Source organism: Embiotoca jacksoni, unplaced genomic scaffold (genome assembly GCF_022577435.1).
Source record: "Embiotoca jacksoni isolate LCO1_2020_lvr unplaced genomic scaffold, fEmbJac1.0.p SCAF_3, whole genome shotgun sequence".
NCBI classification, from domain to species: Eukaryota; Metazoa; Chordata; class Actinopteri; family Embiotocidae; genus Embiotoca; species Embiotoca jacksoni.
In genome coordinates, this window is record NW_027185381.1 from 23,778,287 (window position 1) to 23,794,938 (window position 16,652).

Sequence of the window (16,652 nt, forward strand, 5' to 3'; positions counted from 1 at the left end):
CTGGTTGGACTCTGGCAACATACACTTACATAAGTAAATAAGAAAAATAATTGTGTCCATTAAAAATCATGTATGATGTTTTACAGTATGTATTACTGTGTAATCTATAACAATGCATCGTATTTTTTTTTTTTAGAAGCCCTGAAGGGTAACTTCACCGACTTTATGCAAGATTAGTTTACTAATCACTGGGAGTGATGATGTCCATCAGGGTCATTTTAATGTAAAAACAGAGATATTAAATATTACAGCCCTTCCATCCTCATCTTGTGAACCTGCTCTTGTAAATGTACTTTATTCTGGAAAACCTGGAGCAATGAAGTATTATTCTAGAACTGTGAAGCTGCTGCAGTAACAATGCTGCAGTACTTATTTTCTATATTGACCAGTTCATTATTCAGTTTTGAAAATGTCTCTAGGATATATATATATATATATATATATATATATATATAGCCATGGAGTGTGGACTATTTTTCAATTTATTTTCTAAATCCATTAGTTGCTGATATATTTTTGATATGACGTTTTTGTATGTATTCATATTTATTATTTCAGCTCATCCAAGAGGAACTCCACAAACATCATCTCGTTACAGAACCGCAGAAGTGTTTCCAAACCGAGTCTGAAACTCCGGGAAAGCACTTTGTTGGCCTGCAAAAAAAAAACAACAACAACAACAATGGCGGCGGCGGCGGCGTCGAGCTAAAACCGTTAACGGATGTTACTCGTTTGTACCGAGATCAGAAAACATTTGAAAAGAAGGAATGGACGCCGTCGTAGAGGACGAACCGGACCCGATAAGGCTCAAGTCCATCAAAGGCAACAAAACGTTCACCGTGCCTCAAAATGAAAGGGTAAGAGGACGAGCGCCGCGTGCCGATCTCCGTTCACATCTCTGGTAGTTTTAATATAATCTGCCTGTCGGAGGCGATACGTGACACGAAGGACGCGATTAAACACCGTAATACAAGACGAGGGAGCCTCGTCGAAAATTCGGCACACCCAAAAAGAAATATATCCGGGAAATACCGCTGTGCAGCCGCCTCTCAGTCCCACGTGTTCGCAATACCACTCGCGTTAAATTTGAATAATGCTGGCTAATGCTGAGCACCAAACACGGATTACTGTTCAAGCTGAAATGCAATTAATAAACACGCCCCAAAAATTAAGTGGGAAAGGTGCGATCTGGTTGTTTTTTTTTAAACTGGCTTTGGTGTTAACTAGTTAAAATGGCAGATTTTTTAAATGGACTTTGGTTTCCATCCAAGAGGGAGTCTCCTCGGTTAATAAGCCCCTCAGTGCTTGTGCGTATTAGTGGATATTAGTAATTAGTTTTAGCCGGCGCCTTTCCAGTGTTAATGACTTTACTTTCAAGATAGTCACTGACTATCAAGTAGTCATCAAACTACAGCGGGATTCAGTCTAATTACTGACATACTGTGTAAGCCTGCATGTCAAAGCGCCCAAATCCACCTCATTACGGGAATACTGATCACAAGCCGACCCAGATTGGTGATTAATGTGTGTCGGTCCTGAGCGTTTTCCATTTAAGTAATAGCAAATTACCCTGAGAGCCAATTAGTGGCCCGAGACGACTGTCAGATATCTTGATTGTGAAATGCATGAACAAATCCTTTTCTCTTTTGATATTCGACCATCCAGTGTCGTATTTTCCATGAACCATATTTATTCTTTAGATTTTATCCTGTAATACCGCAGTCAAAATGCACTGACTTTATTCGGCCTTTGGGATAGCCAAAGGGCTCTATAAGTCTTTTAAAAAGCATGAATTTCAGTTCTGTTATCATGAGACGGGTAATAAATAATATTCGGTGTGATATTAAGGAGGTTTCATAATTTGATGAACGCTCCAGAAACTGTGGATCTTCTTAACTACATATATAGATATATACTGTACTGTATATACTGTGCATTTTATATTTTATATTTTTTACTGCTATTTTATTGCTTTTCTATTATTCTATTATTATCTTATTGCTTCTGTATGCTGCTGTAGCGAAAACATTTCCCCTCTGGGATTAATAAAGTAACTACCTAACCTAACTACTGCTTCAGACAAAAATAAAGTACGTGACATTTTTCACCGATTGAAGGAGAAACTCTCTTCATCTCGTTTTCTGGTTGTTGTTGTTTTTTTTTTGTTTCAGTTCGGGAGCTGCAGGAGCGTCCGAGAGTTCGAGAAGTTCAACCGGATAGGAGAGGGGACGTACGGCATCGTGTGTGAGTCGGCGCGGTTCGGGGAAGAAACGGGATCAACACGTCAAGTGTGAGCGTGAAACGCGCTCAGTAAACGAACCGTGTCCTTCTCTCACTGCAGACCGAGCTCGTGACACAAAGTCAGACGAGATCGTGGCGCTGAAGAAAGTCCGGATGGACAAAGAGAAAGACGGTGAGACGTCAATGTTCCTGTTCAGCGTCTTCTACTCGTGTGATGCTTTTTATTTATTTTTATTTTTTATTGAGTCTGTTGAGGTGATCGTTTAAAGCTGGTGATGTCCTGCTCTTTGTCTGTCAGGGATCCCCATCAGCAGCCTCAGAGAGATCACGCTGCTGCTGAGGCTGAGACATCCCAACATAGTGGAGCTGAAGGAGGTGGTGGTCGGCACCCAGCTGGAGAGGTACTACATATATATCTATATATATATATATATGTATATATATATATATATAGATATATACACATGCACACGTTGGTTTTTTTTTAGTGTGTCAACAGGTTTATCAGTGTTACATTCACAGTTAATTGTGGGAATTTAGTATTTTTTTGGTCTTTTTGTTCAGTTTGGATCCATTTTTAGTAAATAAGCTCCTTTCTCATATTTTGTGACTTCAAATATGTCGCATCAACTCAACCGGAATAGGAATGATTTCTGTTAACGCGGTTGATTTTTTTTTTTTTTGTAACCGTAGTAACCTGTTTTACTGTTGTGTGTTGATGTTCATTTAATGTTTTTCCGTCCAGTCTGTTTCTGGTGATGAGTTACTGCGAGCAGGACCTCGCCAGCCTGCTGGAAAACATGCAGACGCCGTTCTCCGAGGCTCAGGTGGGTCCGAGCGACGCGCTCGTCGACCTCCAGCTCGTGTTTACACTTCCAACAGTGTCTTTGGTGTCACTTTCTAACAGAAGTGAATGTAATTCTTCTGTTTTCATGTATTTGTTCAGGTTTAAAAGGATTATTATTATTATTTTTTTTTTTTCAAGCTACCACTAAACATCACATTACTTTGGTCTTGGTTGTTACTTTGAGTCGTGGGTTATAACATTTTCTCTCCTGTTTCCAGGTGAAGTGTATCGTCCTTCAGCTGCTCCGAGGTTTGGAGTATCTCCACCACAACTTCATTATTCACAGGTACGAGTAAACAGACAGACAGACAGACAGACAGATACTAACTTCATTAATCCCGCAAGGTACAGGGCAAAGCCATAAAAATGACAGAATAAAAAAATACAGGTAGTAAAAAAATATTAAATGTAAAAATGCACATTATAAACAAATAAAATTAGAATAATATTAAATTAAACTAAATGTATCTTCTGGCAGCTCATTGTCCTCCGTAATCTCCTTATCAGGGACCTGAAGGTGTCTAATCTGCTGATGACAGACAAAGGCTGCGTTAAGATCGGTGAGTCCTCCTCTTCTTGCCGTAATCACGTCTCACGATGCGACCGCTGACCTTTGACCTCTCTCCCTCCCCGTCTGACAGTGACGGATTTAGAGTCACGTGGGCGTCGCTGCAAAAGTATTGTCGTTTTAACGAAAACTTTCTTGCCATAACGAGACATTTTTCCTTATTTTTTTTTTAACATCATAACAAAGAGGAGTGAAAGCGTAAAGAAAACAGAAATTCTTCCATATAAAGGTTTTTCCTCATAATTTTAGATCCTTTTGGAGGCTTTAATTACTTTTTTAAATTTTTTTTTTATTTACTCCCTTGAAGACACACTGATATCAAAATAACTGATATTAGCTTTTAGACATCAACATCCACCTTCTTCTGCACGTAAACTGTGGAGGAAGTGGTGATCTGTGAAATGTTTTTTTTTTTTGTTCCCCTCCATGCAGCTGATTTCGGGTTGGCCCGGATGTACGGCATCCCCCAGCAGCCCATGACCCCCCGAGTGGTGACGCTGTGGTGAGTGTTTACTGGGTCACGTTCACCCAGTCAGCCTCATTCACTTTAAGTGTTCTCTCTCTCTCTGTGTGTGTGTGTGTGTGTGTGTGTGTGTGTGTGTGTGTGTGTGTGTGTGCGCGAGCTGTGCAGATCACACCTTGTGCTTGTGCAGCCTCAGCGGAAACTCGTACTTGTAATCCCTCGCTGTAATCTGTGTTTATTAAATCCACCACCTTCGGGGCCTCCGTCACAACACGCTCCTCCTCCGTCATGCAGGTACAGAGCTCCGGAGCTCCTCCTCGGGACCAAGACGCAGACTACAGCTCTGGACATGTGGTGAGAAAAACACTCGTTTTACACCTCGACAGAAGGAGGGGAGAAAAAAAATAAATAAAATAAAATCACTATCTTTTAATAATCGGCAATTAACCACTCGACTATCCGAGATCCAAGATTTACAGTCGATTTGGGTGCTTCACAATGAATCGCTGAAGTTATTAATGCGCATTGTTCAACGGGATCGCGGTGACGTGACGGTGTTGCCTTCGCAGGGCGGTGGGCTGCATCCTGGCGGAGCTGCTGGCCCACAAACCTCTGCTGCCCGGAACCTCTGAGATCCAGCAGGTGGACCTGATCGTCCAGCTGCTGGGAACGCCCAACGAAAACATCTGGCCGGTGAGACTTCGGCTGCATTCGGCCCGCCGAGGCCCGAAGGCGCTCCGCGGTACCCGGAACCGAGACTCGTTTCCCACCGAAGCGGCCACGACGTGTCTTTGGGTCAAACGGACCGTCCGTGGCGGTTGAGGGTGCGAAATTAGAGCCGCGATAATAACCGCGTGAATAGGAAGTATGCCGGATAAGTTGCGAGTCGGAGCCGCTGTTGATCAGCATCCTCAAACCCTCCTGAATTCAGCCGTCGACCGCAACATTCACCGTCAGCACCAACGTTATTCACTTCATCTCCGAGTAAAGTTTTACCTTCATCTGTACAAATGTGAACTGACACAAGTCTTTTTTTTCCTGTGTGTGTGTGTGTGTGTGTGTGTGTGTGTGTGTGTGTGTGTGCGTCGCAGGGCTTCTCTCAGCTGCCCCTCATTGGTCAGTACAGCCTGAGGAAGCAGCCGTACAACAACCTGAAGAACAAGTTCACCTGGCTGTCTGATGCGGGACACAGACTGCTCAACCTGCTCTTCATGTTCAACCCACAGCGCAGGTACCATGACGACACCTACCTCCCCCCTCCAGATTACATCATGTGACCGTAACCAAGGCGATAGCTCGGTCAGGAGCTCACGTCACGAAACCGCCGTTGCTAAAAATCCTTTCAGTTAACCGAGTCTTGTTTTGTTTTTGCCGCTCCAGAGCGACCGCCAAAGATTCTCTGGAGAGTTCCTACTTCAAAGAGAAACCGCTGCGTGAGTGCAAAGATTTCCGATTTGATTTACTCGCCGATGAATCGTCGTTCGCCGTCACCGACCCCCCGACTCTCTGCTCCTTCCTTCCAGCCTGCGAGCCGGAGCTGATGCCGACGTTCCCGCATCATCGCAACAAGCGGGCCGCCGCTCCGGCAGAAGGGCCCTCGAAGAGGAGCAAAGTGTGACGAAGACGAGGAGCCGGTGGACTCGAAGGACGACCCGCCGGTGGACCTCGTGCCGTCGGACGCAGGAGTCTCGACCGATGCGATCGTCTTGACTGTTATAAAAAAAAAAAAAAGGCTGAAACCGCATCTCCTGCGGTGTGGAGGCCGTCGTCCGCGTGCGCCGGAGGAGCGTTCGCGTCCAGAGTCACGGATCGGACTTATTATCTCATAATGACGAGAAATGAGGTTTATAATAACGAGATCTCATAATTACAAACTCCAATCTCACGATTACGAGATCTGATTTGCTAATTCTGAAAAAGAATCTCATTATTACAAAGTATGAGAAGATCACGATTACAAACTCCCAATCTTTTAATTACAAATAAAACCTCATTATTACGAGATGACTGCGATATCCAGATCTCATAGAGAGCCTCTAACATTTTTTTATTTTTGTCCCAGACTGAAGCAGATGAACCTTTATCTACTAGTTACACTGAATTTGAATGTTTTTAGAATTTCTTTTGCAGACCTGGTTTTTAAGTGACAGTTTATATCATTTACTTATAAATAAGGCTGTTACGTAGAAACTCCCTTCAAAAACATTGGAGTGTACGATTTCCACCTGGATTTGCCTTCAGGAACGCTCCTCCTTCACGTCCAGTAAAAAAAAAAAAAAATCTGCCAGCACACGAGCGGCTCCACTTTTTCCGTGAGGTGAGCGGAAAAAAAACAACTATCGATGATGAGAGATATTCTGGAGAAAAAAAAATATTTGGGGATTCAGTGTGCATCAGAAAAACTGTAATAATAAGAGTTCATTATCACCAAAAATACGTCATAACAACAAGATGTGGATCATAAAAGTTCAAGAGACCTCATAATTATGTGAAAACAAAACTGCGTGGAGCCTCATGTTGACCCTCGTTCCTCTGGCGGGAACCATTGCCTGTGTGTAGAAACCCAGCTCGGGAACAGAGCTCCTCCAAAGCGTCTTACTCTCCGGGGACAGTTCCTGCAGCTGAAACGTCACTTTTAAAAAGGACAATTAAGGCCTTCATTTTACATAAACGCAGTTAGGACCGCCGCCCCGTTCGTACCTCGCCGATTAGACTTCGAACCACTTTTAACGTCTATGTGCACATTTGTAACGGGTGCCAGCAAAAGACTTGGAAACGTTGTCCGAAGGTAGAACAAAAACCCACCGACCAGCGCCTGTGAAAGTCTTGACGGCCATTGAAAGCCTCAGCTCGAACGCCTACGACCTCCGTCGGTAGACGTGCCGGTGGATTTGTTTTGCTTTGTCGCCTGGTTCAGACTGACATTTATTTACCTCGCCGTCACGGTTCTGAAGACGTTCCCCTCTGCAGAATAAAACACGTCAAACCAGCGCCGCTGCCCTCCTGTCATTTGAAACGTCAGTTTTTTTTATTAATTCAGGTTAAATTAGTAGTAATGGTTACATGGCCAGCGGCAGGTTGGGTCCCCGTACAGGGACGTTAATAACTGAGCTCCCACTGAACCACACACACACACACACACACACACACACACACACACACACACACAATTTCACAACTCAGTGTGTACATTTGCCTCCCAAAAGAAAATAAATAAATTAAATTAAAAAATAAAAATCAGGCCATTCACTGGTGCTCCAACATGAAACATGAAGAAAAGTAATACTTCAAGTGTAAACATAGGGTACCTCTATTAGTTACATGTCAACTGTGACTAAGAAGTTGTATAAATAATGTTCTGTAACACTGTTCAACCATGTTTGCAAAGCCCCCCCCCCCAAAAAAAAAGAAAGAAAAGAAGACGTGATTGACTGATGCTCCTTCACAGGTTTAAACTCTGCCTGGCGTTGGGAGGCTGCTGTAGCGAAATAATTTCCCCTCGGGGATTAATAGAGTACAATAAAATAAAAAATAAAAATAAAAAAACTTTAACTTGAAAAGAAACACGAATCACTTCCTGTTTTGATCCACTACAGATGTGTGAATATTAGGAGCTGATTTACAAACATTTATAAACAGCAGCCGAAGAAGAAGAAGGTGCAAAATATGTCGAAAATATGATGGAAACGCGTATTGGCGCGAGGACTCAGATCTGATGTTCACCTCTCTGTTCATTCACGTTAAAGTCCGTTTCCATCGCACTTCATCGTGTTTCACTTCCATTTATTCGCCAACTTTTTCCGCCCCAGAAGTGTAAAACTGTCGTGAGGTTTTTCAGGTGCAAATTGAATTTTTTTTTTTTTTTTATAACAACAGCCGGGTGGAAACAACTTGTTATCAGAGCAGAAATGTAAATGTTGGATTAAAGAAAATCCAAGAAGGAAGATGTCACAGTGCGGCACTGATGCATTCTGGGAAATGGAGCGAAGAAATTAATGTAAAGATGGACGACGTGACAGCTAAAGAGAAAACCTTTAACAAGAGCTGCAATGAATTATTTTGTTTAAATTATTTTGATAATGGATTAATTAATTGATCGTTTTTCAAGAATAAAAGATAAAAAAAAAAAAAAAAAGCATGGTTCCATGTTCTTGAACTTTTAACTTTTACCGCTTTTCATCATCTGACATTAAAATGAACTGAAGACTTTGAGGTTTTGGACTTTTAGTCGGAAGGATACAAAACATTTTTCACTGTTTTTGGATGTCTAATAAAGCGAACAATTAAAACGTTAAACAAGATAATAATCTGAAGGTCCATTACTGAAATCTCAACTTTCATCGCAGCTCTAAATCCTGTCTGTGTTTTTTTAATTGCAGAAATGTGGTCTTGAGCTCTCAGTCAAGCACATCTCTCTCTCTCTCTCTCTTGTGTTTTTTTTTTTTTTTTTGCTCCGCCTGCTGCTCGCACAGAGTTACAGGTCTGATCCGGACGCACTCGCTTAATTTAACTCTGAATTAAATAACAAAATAACGGGACTCTGGACATTTAGACATAAATATTAAGACACACGATGTTCGATAGAAACACTTGGATGCATTCACACACTCGCATGCCTGGCAGGATAATGAACTTCTTCTTTTGCGTCTTCTTCGAACGGCACCGTCCTTCATTGCGGTTCCGAAGCAAAGCGCACGATGGCAGCGAGATGTACGGGTCCTTCAGTCGGAGACGGAGACGGGTCAGACGGAGACGGAGACGGAGACCAACTTTCACGTGTTTCCTCGCGTCGAAATTGCAGCGCAGATGAGAAGTTCCTGTAGTGAATATGCCGTAACGGATCTTCGTGGGGGGAGGAGGAGGAGGGAGAGGGGAGGGGGTCTACTGTCCAACTACCAAATCACAGCAAGAGTTTCTACCGCAGCATTTGGTCCACGTCCTCCGAGGGTTTAGACATCCTGGCCTGGATGAACGCAGGTCAGACCGGCGGTTGTACGTCAAAACGCCCGAGAGGCAGCGAACCAAGTGCTCAGCGGAGAGACGAAAGCCTATCGGGATGGTACAGCGGCGAAAAGGGGTGAGGAAGGAGGGAGGGGCGGGGGAGGGGGGGGGGGGGGTTCCTGTCTCTCAGCCCTCCATCCCAAAGTCCTCTGTGAACTTCTTGACCTTCAGCAGGTCCTCGGTGTTGACGGTGGGACGGGTGGTGGACAGAGAGCGCAGCATGTCCGACTGCAAAGGAGGGACAGACACGCCGCGTTTATTATTATTATTATTATTCATGCTGCACATCACATTGTTCTAATCTGTGTTTACTTATTTATTGAACTTTATGCAGTCATAGTTTCAGCAGAGCTTCTGTTGAGGATATATTTTTTTTAAATGTTATTTCCTGATGGGACTCGGTTATTGTGCTAACTTTGCACCAGAGATTCAGGGGAACAAAAAGTCCCCAAAACGGTAAATACAAGGTCACAAAGTGCAATTTCCCTGCAACTTTCTAAATTTTTTTTTATTTTTTATTTTTTTAAATCGGATTTGTACATGAATCATTAAAAAAAAAAATAATAATAATTTTTTTTTTTTTTAAATGCAGTGAACCCCTTTGAATGGTCACGTTGCTGACTGCATTAGTTCGCCGACCTGATCACCTGCATAAGGTTTTTTGTTTTTTTTAAAGGGGGTGAAAATACACCAGAATTATCCTTTAACTCGTACGTATAATTACGTTACATTATAGTTGATATTAAGAGCCGAACTTGTGTGTTGTCATACGTGTGCGTCTCACCATGCAAACAATAGGCTCCAGTAGCTTATCACTAGGCACATCCATCCAGGTCATCTCTGTGGCTGCAGGGTCGCCGGGGGAACACGGGGTCAAGAGGTCGTCCACCATCACCTGGTTGTTGCTCCGGGACGGACCGCGAACCTGCAGGGGGAGGGAAGAAGAAAAAAAACACCGTCGATCGATATGACGAGCGCTCGTCTGGAACGGATCGGGATGTTCAGGTGAAGACGAGACCTCCTCAGTTCGGAGCTTCCGGTGACCCAAACAGTTCCCGTCGCACGTTTCTCCACGTCGACGTACTCGAACGGAAACTTTTAAAAGCGCGAGGGTTTGCCAGGAACAGCTGATGTGTATGTTGTGCAGTTGTAAAGCTGAAAATACGCTGCTGGTTTTTAACGGTCGATTTAAATTCAGATAAATGTCATTCTCGAGAGTGAACAGCTCAGAGGTGTATCTGATACTGTGCAGCGTTTGAGTGCCTGAACTGTTGTAATAACAATGAATAACGCGAGTGCTTTCATTTTTGCAAAACAAATGACAAACGTGTTGATTTATCCTGTTCTTTTGCTCTTCTGCTGAACCCAAAATGTACAAAACTGTGACTCAAAAAACAGGCGATTACATTGAAACATTACAAAAATTACAACTGTGTCAAATTGTGAAACATTCATCAAGACATCAGTTACGAACACTTCACGAGGAGGAGTTCTGGTCGGGAACAAAGGTGAATAAAGAGTTAGAAACGTCCTGCTGCGCCGAAGTGTGAACGAGCCGCTGAAGCTCGTTTCCTCTCACCTTCTTGAAGTGCGTGGCAGACTGGACCTTCCTGACCGGCTGCATGAGAGCGTCCCGGACGATGATGCTGATGTCGGCGCCGGAGTAGCCGTCGGTCTTGCGGGCGAGCTGCCGCAGGTCGGCCTCGCTCAGGCTGTGTGGCGTGTTGCCCAGGTGAAGTCGAAACATCTGGGACCGGGCCTGCTCCTCCGGCAGCGGGATGTAGATACGCTTCTCGAACCTGACACACGACAGACGGACAACGGACAGTTTGACCGCACTTCCAACCGGCTGGTCGACGACGCGTGCGGGGTTTAAACAGCCCGCCTCCAGCTTTCAGAAGCATTTTAAGACTTGAAAAGAGCCGCCTGTAGCTGAAGACAGACACGGGGCACGACGTTACGTACGCGTTACCGTGGTTACCAAATGATCCGACACCGCTTTCACACATCGGTTATACGATTGCCTCCGGTGCAGTTCGGGAACGTCGGGTGGATTTATGAGCAGTTAAGCTTTTTCATTTGTACTAAAACCGCGTCACAAAGTCCCGCGGTTGCTCCGTTTGGTTGGAGAAAACAAACCGGAGTCCGACCGGGTGTGTCCGGTCGACCGTCAGCCGTCTCGCCCGCCCGCGTCCACCACGCAAACAGACCGCAGTGTGATGTAACCGAACCAAAAACACCTCGAGACTTCACTCAGCTGTCCGTCAATGTAGTTCAATAAGACTACAGCTCCAGCGGAACGCCTCCTCTGACTGACTCCCGCGTAAGAGTCATTGATTATCTGAATAACCCCACGAAATCAGGTCAGGACAAACTGTAGAGCACCGACGTGACCTCTGACCTTCTGCGGATGGCTGCGTCCAGCACCCAGGGGATGTTGGTGGCTCCCAGCACCAGAACGCCATCGTTGTTGTTTCCCACACCTACAAGAACCGGAGAGCTTCAGTCAGCGCGGGAACCTCTTGTGAACTGTCACCATTCATTTCTCATCACGTAAACCTTTAATTTACTTCGGAAAAACACGAGGTTTGGACTCTGCTTGCGGCAGCGGTGCCTGCTCTCAGTCAGTTTGTAATGCTTATATCGATCTCTAAATATCCTCTGTAGCTGAAAGTACAAAAAAAAAACTCAAATCTAGAAGATTTACGAGGTTTTCTTCCTTCACTGCATCAGTCCAGAGTTTGTTTTTTTCCCACTTCTTCCAAAGCTAAAAAGAGAAAAACTGTGAGCACTTGCTGGTTTTCGTTAAGTGTCAGTGCAGGGTTATGAATTTACAGATCAAAAGTGACTTTACATGTGTTTATGAGTTAAACATGCTGGCGGTGGAAATAATTGCTTTTCCACATGTTCTTGCTTGTTGAACAAGTGGTTTGAAAAAAGTACTCTTACAGGCTTTGTACTTCTGAAGGTTGCATTGCAGTGTAACAAGCACAAGTGTTGTCAACTCATTTCAAACATGAACTTTTCACTGCAGTCTCTTTACTGTCTGCTGTGTATTTCTGTTGAGTGACAGGAGAGGCTGCAGTGAAACCACAAACGACACCAAAAATGCGACAAGAGAACTCTCAGCATTGTCTTTAGGCTGGCTGGATGGGGACGGCTCCACAAACCCAAATGTCTGTCGCTGAGTGATGAGTGATGACGCGTGACAGGTTTCAATTTCAAAAAGCTCGCGTTTCAAATTACAATCCCTCTCACGTTTCACACACGGTGCAGACACACACCGGGTTTTCACCTTCATGAGTTTTTTCCCCTTCGTTTGCTTTGGGTTAAGTGTTAATAATGGCAGAGAAAAAAACAAATCCTGCTGACATCATAGTTCCTGCACTTAATGCTGCATATTCTTCTCTGTCCGTCCTCGTCTGATTGTCCTCACGTGACTCACCCTGCATCTGGACCAGGAACTCTGTCTTGATGCGGCGGGCGGCCTCGCTCTCGTTCTCGTTCCTGGAGCCGCACAGCGAGTCCACCTCGTCGATGAAGATGATGGAGGGTTTGTGCTGGCGAGCCAGATCGAACAGGTTCTTCACCAGCCTGCCGGAGACAGACGGAGACGCAGACGGAGAGAATCAGACCGAGAGACACGAGGGCGGAGAAACAAGCACGTGTGGATTCACTGGGAGCTCTTAAAGTCAGCTTCACAAATAATTTCAGACACATTATTACCCTGATTTTGTTATTTTTGATTGAACTATCGAAAGTCAGTTAAAAAATGTTATTAATGGGGTAATACAAAAAAGCTTCTATCACCCAATATTTAGATTTTGTTGCAGTTAGGGTAACAACAAATTATTATTTTCATTATTGATTAATCTGAGGATTATTTAATTGATTAATCATTTAGTCTTTGAAACATCAAATAATATTAGAAGCGGTGCCCACAAGCAGAAAATCCTTGTTTTTGTTTTCCATATTTTTTTTTTTATCTTAAGAGAAGAATTAATTGGTTATTAAACATTTTTTTCTTTCCTGTATGAACAAAAATTTGTTTTGGCTCTCGAGGATTCAGGTTTGAAGTCTATTCGGGCTGAAAATGTCAGAAGTAATAAAACTGCTTTTCTGCACATTTCTCTGAAGACAGCGTCAGACGACAACAATCGTCCCCGAGACAGAAAACGTACTTCTCGCTCTCTCCCAGCCACTTGGACATGAGGTCCGAGGAAGAGACGGAGAAGAAGGTGGAGTTGTTGGCCTCGGTGGCCACGGCCTTGGCCAGGTACGACTTCCCCGTCCCTGGAGGGCCGAACAGCAGGATGCCTCTCCACGGAGTCCGCTTGCCTGAGGACAAAGTCACCCGGAGGGGATGAAGGTCATACGAATGCAGTGATTCTGTAGCTGCCAGCAACAACTGGGAAAGTTATATTTATTTCAGTATATATAGTCAGCAAACAGAATTAGAGAAGGAAGATCGTACAGTACCTGTGAAGAGGTGAGGGAATTTGATGGGCAGGATGACGGCCTCCTTCAAAGCTTCTTTCGCTCCCTCCAGTCCAGCAACGTCGTTCCACCTCACGTTGGGCTTCTCCATTATAATAGCACCTACAAACACACAACACGATTGAGATGAAACACCTGCAGAGCAACTACTGAGATAAGAGCCTACGCGCTGAAAAGTTTTGATTACGATTAGGATCGCACGATAAGGCAGGCTTTCCTGGTTTCTGTCCATTTTCCCTCCTCGACACTATTTTGAAAGGGCAGCGTCCTGAGTTTAGCCCCGCCCACGACTACTGTGATTGGTTAAAATAAAATAAACTACAACCAAGCCACAGAGTTTTTCCTCTTTACCAGACTCAAATATGAAAAGCATTGTAACAGTGAAAGAACACTTCCACCATCAGGTCAAACTGGAAACTACAGCAGAGCTCACTATAATTTCCACCCAACATACCATTATTAAAAAAAACTAGTTATTACACCTAAAAACATTAAAAAAAAATAAAATAAAAAACACCTCTTATGGCTTGTTAACAACATGAGGGTAAAACTCATACAAGCTCACTTACCCATAAGTTGCTCCTGCAGCTTCTTCTTCTCTGGGTTTTCTCCCTCGCTGTCGCTGTCGCTCCTGAAACGAGAAACGGAGATCACGTCGGTACAATGAAGAACGCTTGTCGGGAGATCCGAGTGTGCGTTGCGGGAGTGACATCCTACTTGTCATTGCTCTGCGCCTCCTTCACGGGCTTCTTGCCCTGCTTGTCTTTGTTCTTCAGGTAGTCCTTCAGTTTCTCCGCTCTGTCCAGGTACTGCATACACTTGGCCCGTATGCTCTCCTTCGCCTTGTCGCTGTGGGCCTCATCTGGAGAGAAGGACGAAATCCCAATCGGGAGCCGTGAACGCAACGCACCGACAGATCGTCGCGCGCCCGTCAGGCTGCGGCACTTACATTTGATGGCGTGGAGGAAATACTCCACGGCGTGCTGGTAGAGGCGCAGGGCCTCCTCATAGTTCTTCCCTTTGTCCTCCTCCGTGGCTTTGGTGACGAGATCAATCGCTTTCTGCAAGCAGATGCCGGAGAGACATCAAGATCAAAGGACACACGTGAGATGATTTTGAGGAAGAGGAGGAGGAAGAAGAAGAGTGGAGACATAAAAAAACAAAGACACGTGTTAAAGTCAACCTCACATCAACCTGCACCTGAACCAACACCAGACACAAAAACAAAAGCACAAGTTGTTCGGGATCCCGGCTGCTTATTCGGTGAATTAAACCAAATCCACGGTGCCATTTCTTAAGCCAGTTACCACACCGCCGTGACGCTGCAAGCCCTGAATCTTTGTGGTTCAACCTTCACGTGTATAACCCACGCAGAGCTCAATAATCTCGTTATTTATGTACTTTACATTTGCATACACGAGATGTATACGCTCGTTTCTAATTCAACTCTATTTAACCTGATTTAAAAACTGATTTATCTTCGGGTTGTTTGTTTGTTGTTGTTGTTTTTTCTCCAAACGGTAAATTAACGGTCAATAAATAAACAACCTCGGAGGTCGTTTAAAAGCAGTTTATAATTGTTCTGCAGGCTAAAAGCCCTTAAAGACCCCCTTTTTTTTTTTTTTCTTTTAACCATTTAGTAAATATAAAATATTGTTTTTGTATTGTATTTCCTCCCGAGCAGCGGAGAGGCTCCCCGGCTTTGTTTTGATTTCACAACCGGACGGACGCGACTTGGGAAAAAAAAACGAGATAAATAGATAAATATGTTTGTTATTTATTGTGTTTGTTCACCCGGGTAGTTAGAAGAGCCTTTGCGGGTTCTGAAACTACCTTCAGAACAACACCGAGTGTTTTTTTTTTAATGTATTTTCTTTGGTTATTTAAAACGTCGCTGGATAATTTACTTCCGACGGTTTTTTTAGCTCCGCGACCCAGAAATGCGTGCTAACGCTGAAGCTAACGGTAGCCTAACCTGAAGCGTTGACGTTGTCATTTCATCTCACTTCGTCTCGCTGCTTTCCGCCCAGATTATATATATATATATTTTTTTTTTCCGGTCCTCTCACCCTCCACCAAGGTGGACGCGTGAAGAAACGCAGCTCGGTGGCGGCCCTGTGTTTGTGAGGCGCTCGGAGCAAACACTGCGGCGGGCCACAAGCCAGCCGGCACAACCTCCACTTCCGGTTAAGATTTTCAAAATACAAAAAAAAAAAAAAAAAAAAAAAAAAAAAGGCAAATGAGAAACGCTCTGCCCGAAGATGGCAGAATTCCCATATGCGCCGAAATTAATCGAGAATATATCTTTGTTAAAACCTTCCCTGAATGAAATATGTATCTACTATCAATTAACGTAATAATATAAACATCGTACGTACCTTTAATTTGTTCTGAAGTCCTCAATGTGGAACTTCCGGTTGTATGGTTAAAACTCGCAACGAGCGTAAACGACAGTGGCAGACAGGACCGCGAGCTGCTGCCACCTAGCGGCGGTATGATGTAGTACACTCACCAGTCAAATTAAAATATTGTGCTCATAATTTAAAAAAAAAAGGAGTTAAACACTAAAAAAAAAAAACGTTTTCATGTTCGACTCAGAATAACAATAATCACAAAGTAAAGAAACATTTAATCCAGTAAATATTTCACATGTCAGTGGTGAAAATTGTGGTGGAGCGCCACTTATTTGGAAAAAAAAAAAAAAAAGTAAAAAGATTTGATTAGAAAGTATGTGTCCACATAATGAGACACAGGAACACCAGTTTAAAAGAAGGATAAATGTTGCAATAAATATATTAAGATTCATGACAAAAAGTTTTGAATTTTTTTTTTTGTAAATACTGTAAATGTAACATAAATTGAACCAGTTATCTATTAGTTATCTAAGATTATAAATTGTTGAAACAGCTAATTGTGATAAAATAATAGTGAAACTCTATTGTAGGTAATTAATAAATGTTACAAAAGCTCAAAGTAATGGATAAACAGTTGAAACGGTTAACTAAAAGTTGTCGATAAATGTTGAGATAAACCTA

The 16,652-nt window shown here is 43.5% G+C and overlaps 2 protein-coding genes across 2 annotated transcripts; one reads left to right on the forward strand and one right to left on the reverse strand.

The window, feature by feature from the left end:
- The first annotated feature begins 589 nt into the window (after positions 1–589).
- cdk10 (cyclin dependent kinase 10) lies at positions 590–8,254 on the forward strand. Its single transcript, XM_069161996.1, has 13 exons — positions 590–857; positions 2,172–2,244; positions 2,342–2,413; positions 2,540–2,642; positions 2,987–3,068; positions 3,307–3,374; positions 3,596–3,648; positions 4,089–4,158; positions 4,414–4,473; positions 4,689–4,812; positions 5,211–5,350; positions 5,500–5,552; positions 5,643–8,254. The coding sequence occupies exons 1-13, from the start codon at positions 768–770 to the stop codon at positions 5,735–5,737; spliced, it is 1,083 nt and encodes a 360-aa protein (XP_069018097.1). The 5' UTR covers positions 590–767; the 3' UTR covers positions 5,738–8,254.
- Positions 7,116–15,779, reverse strand: vps4a (vacuolar protein sorting 4 homolog A). Its single transcript, XM_069161995.1, has 11 exons — positions 15,593–15,779; positions 14,567–14,678; positions 14,335–14,479; positions 14,187–14,248; positions 13,600–13,719; positions 13,302–13,458; positions 12,566–12,714; positions 11,522–11,603; positions 10,700–10,919; positions 9,905–10,045; positions 7,116–9,348 (listed from the first exon to the last, which is right to left on the reverse strand). Exons 1-11 carry the CDS (start codon positions 15,611–15,613, stop codon positions 9,247–9,249), a joined length of 1,311 nt encoding a protein of 436 aa, XP_069018096.1. The 5' UTR covers positions 15,614–15,779; the 3' UTR covers positions 7,116–9,246.
- Positions 15,780–16,652: the final 873 nt, after the last annotated feature.

Coding starts and splice junctions, on each gene's coding strand:
- cdk10 (XM_069161996.1), top strand. CDS start 768: ATGGACGCCGTCGTAGAGGACGAACCGGACCCGATAAGGCTCAAGTCC. Junction 2,643..2,986: donor GTCGGCACCCAGCTGGAGAG/GTACTACATATA, acceptor TTTTCCGTCCAG/TCTGTTTCTGGTGATGAGTT. Junction 3,649..4,088: donor CAAAGGCTGCGTTAAGATCG/GTGAGTCCTCCT, acceptor CCCTCCATGCAG/CTGATTTCGGGTTGGCCCGG.
- vps4a (XM_069161995.1), bottom strand. CDS start 15,613: ATGACAACGTCAACGCTTCAG. Junction 14,480..14,566: donor TTTCCTCCACGCCATCAAAT/GTAAGTGCCGCA, acceptor CCTTCTCTCCAG/ATGAGGCCCACAGCGACAAG. Junction 10,920..11,521: donor GACGCAGCCATCCGCAGAAG/GTCAGAGGTCAC, acceptor GTCGTGTGTCAG/GTTCGAGAAGCGTATCTACA.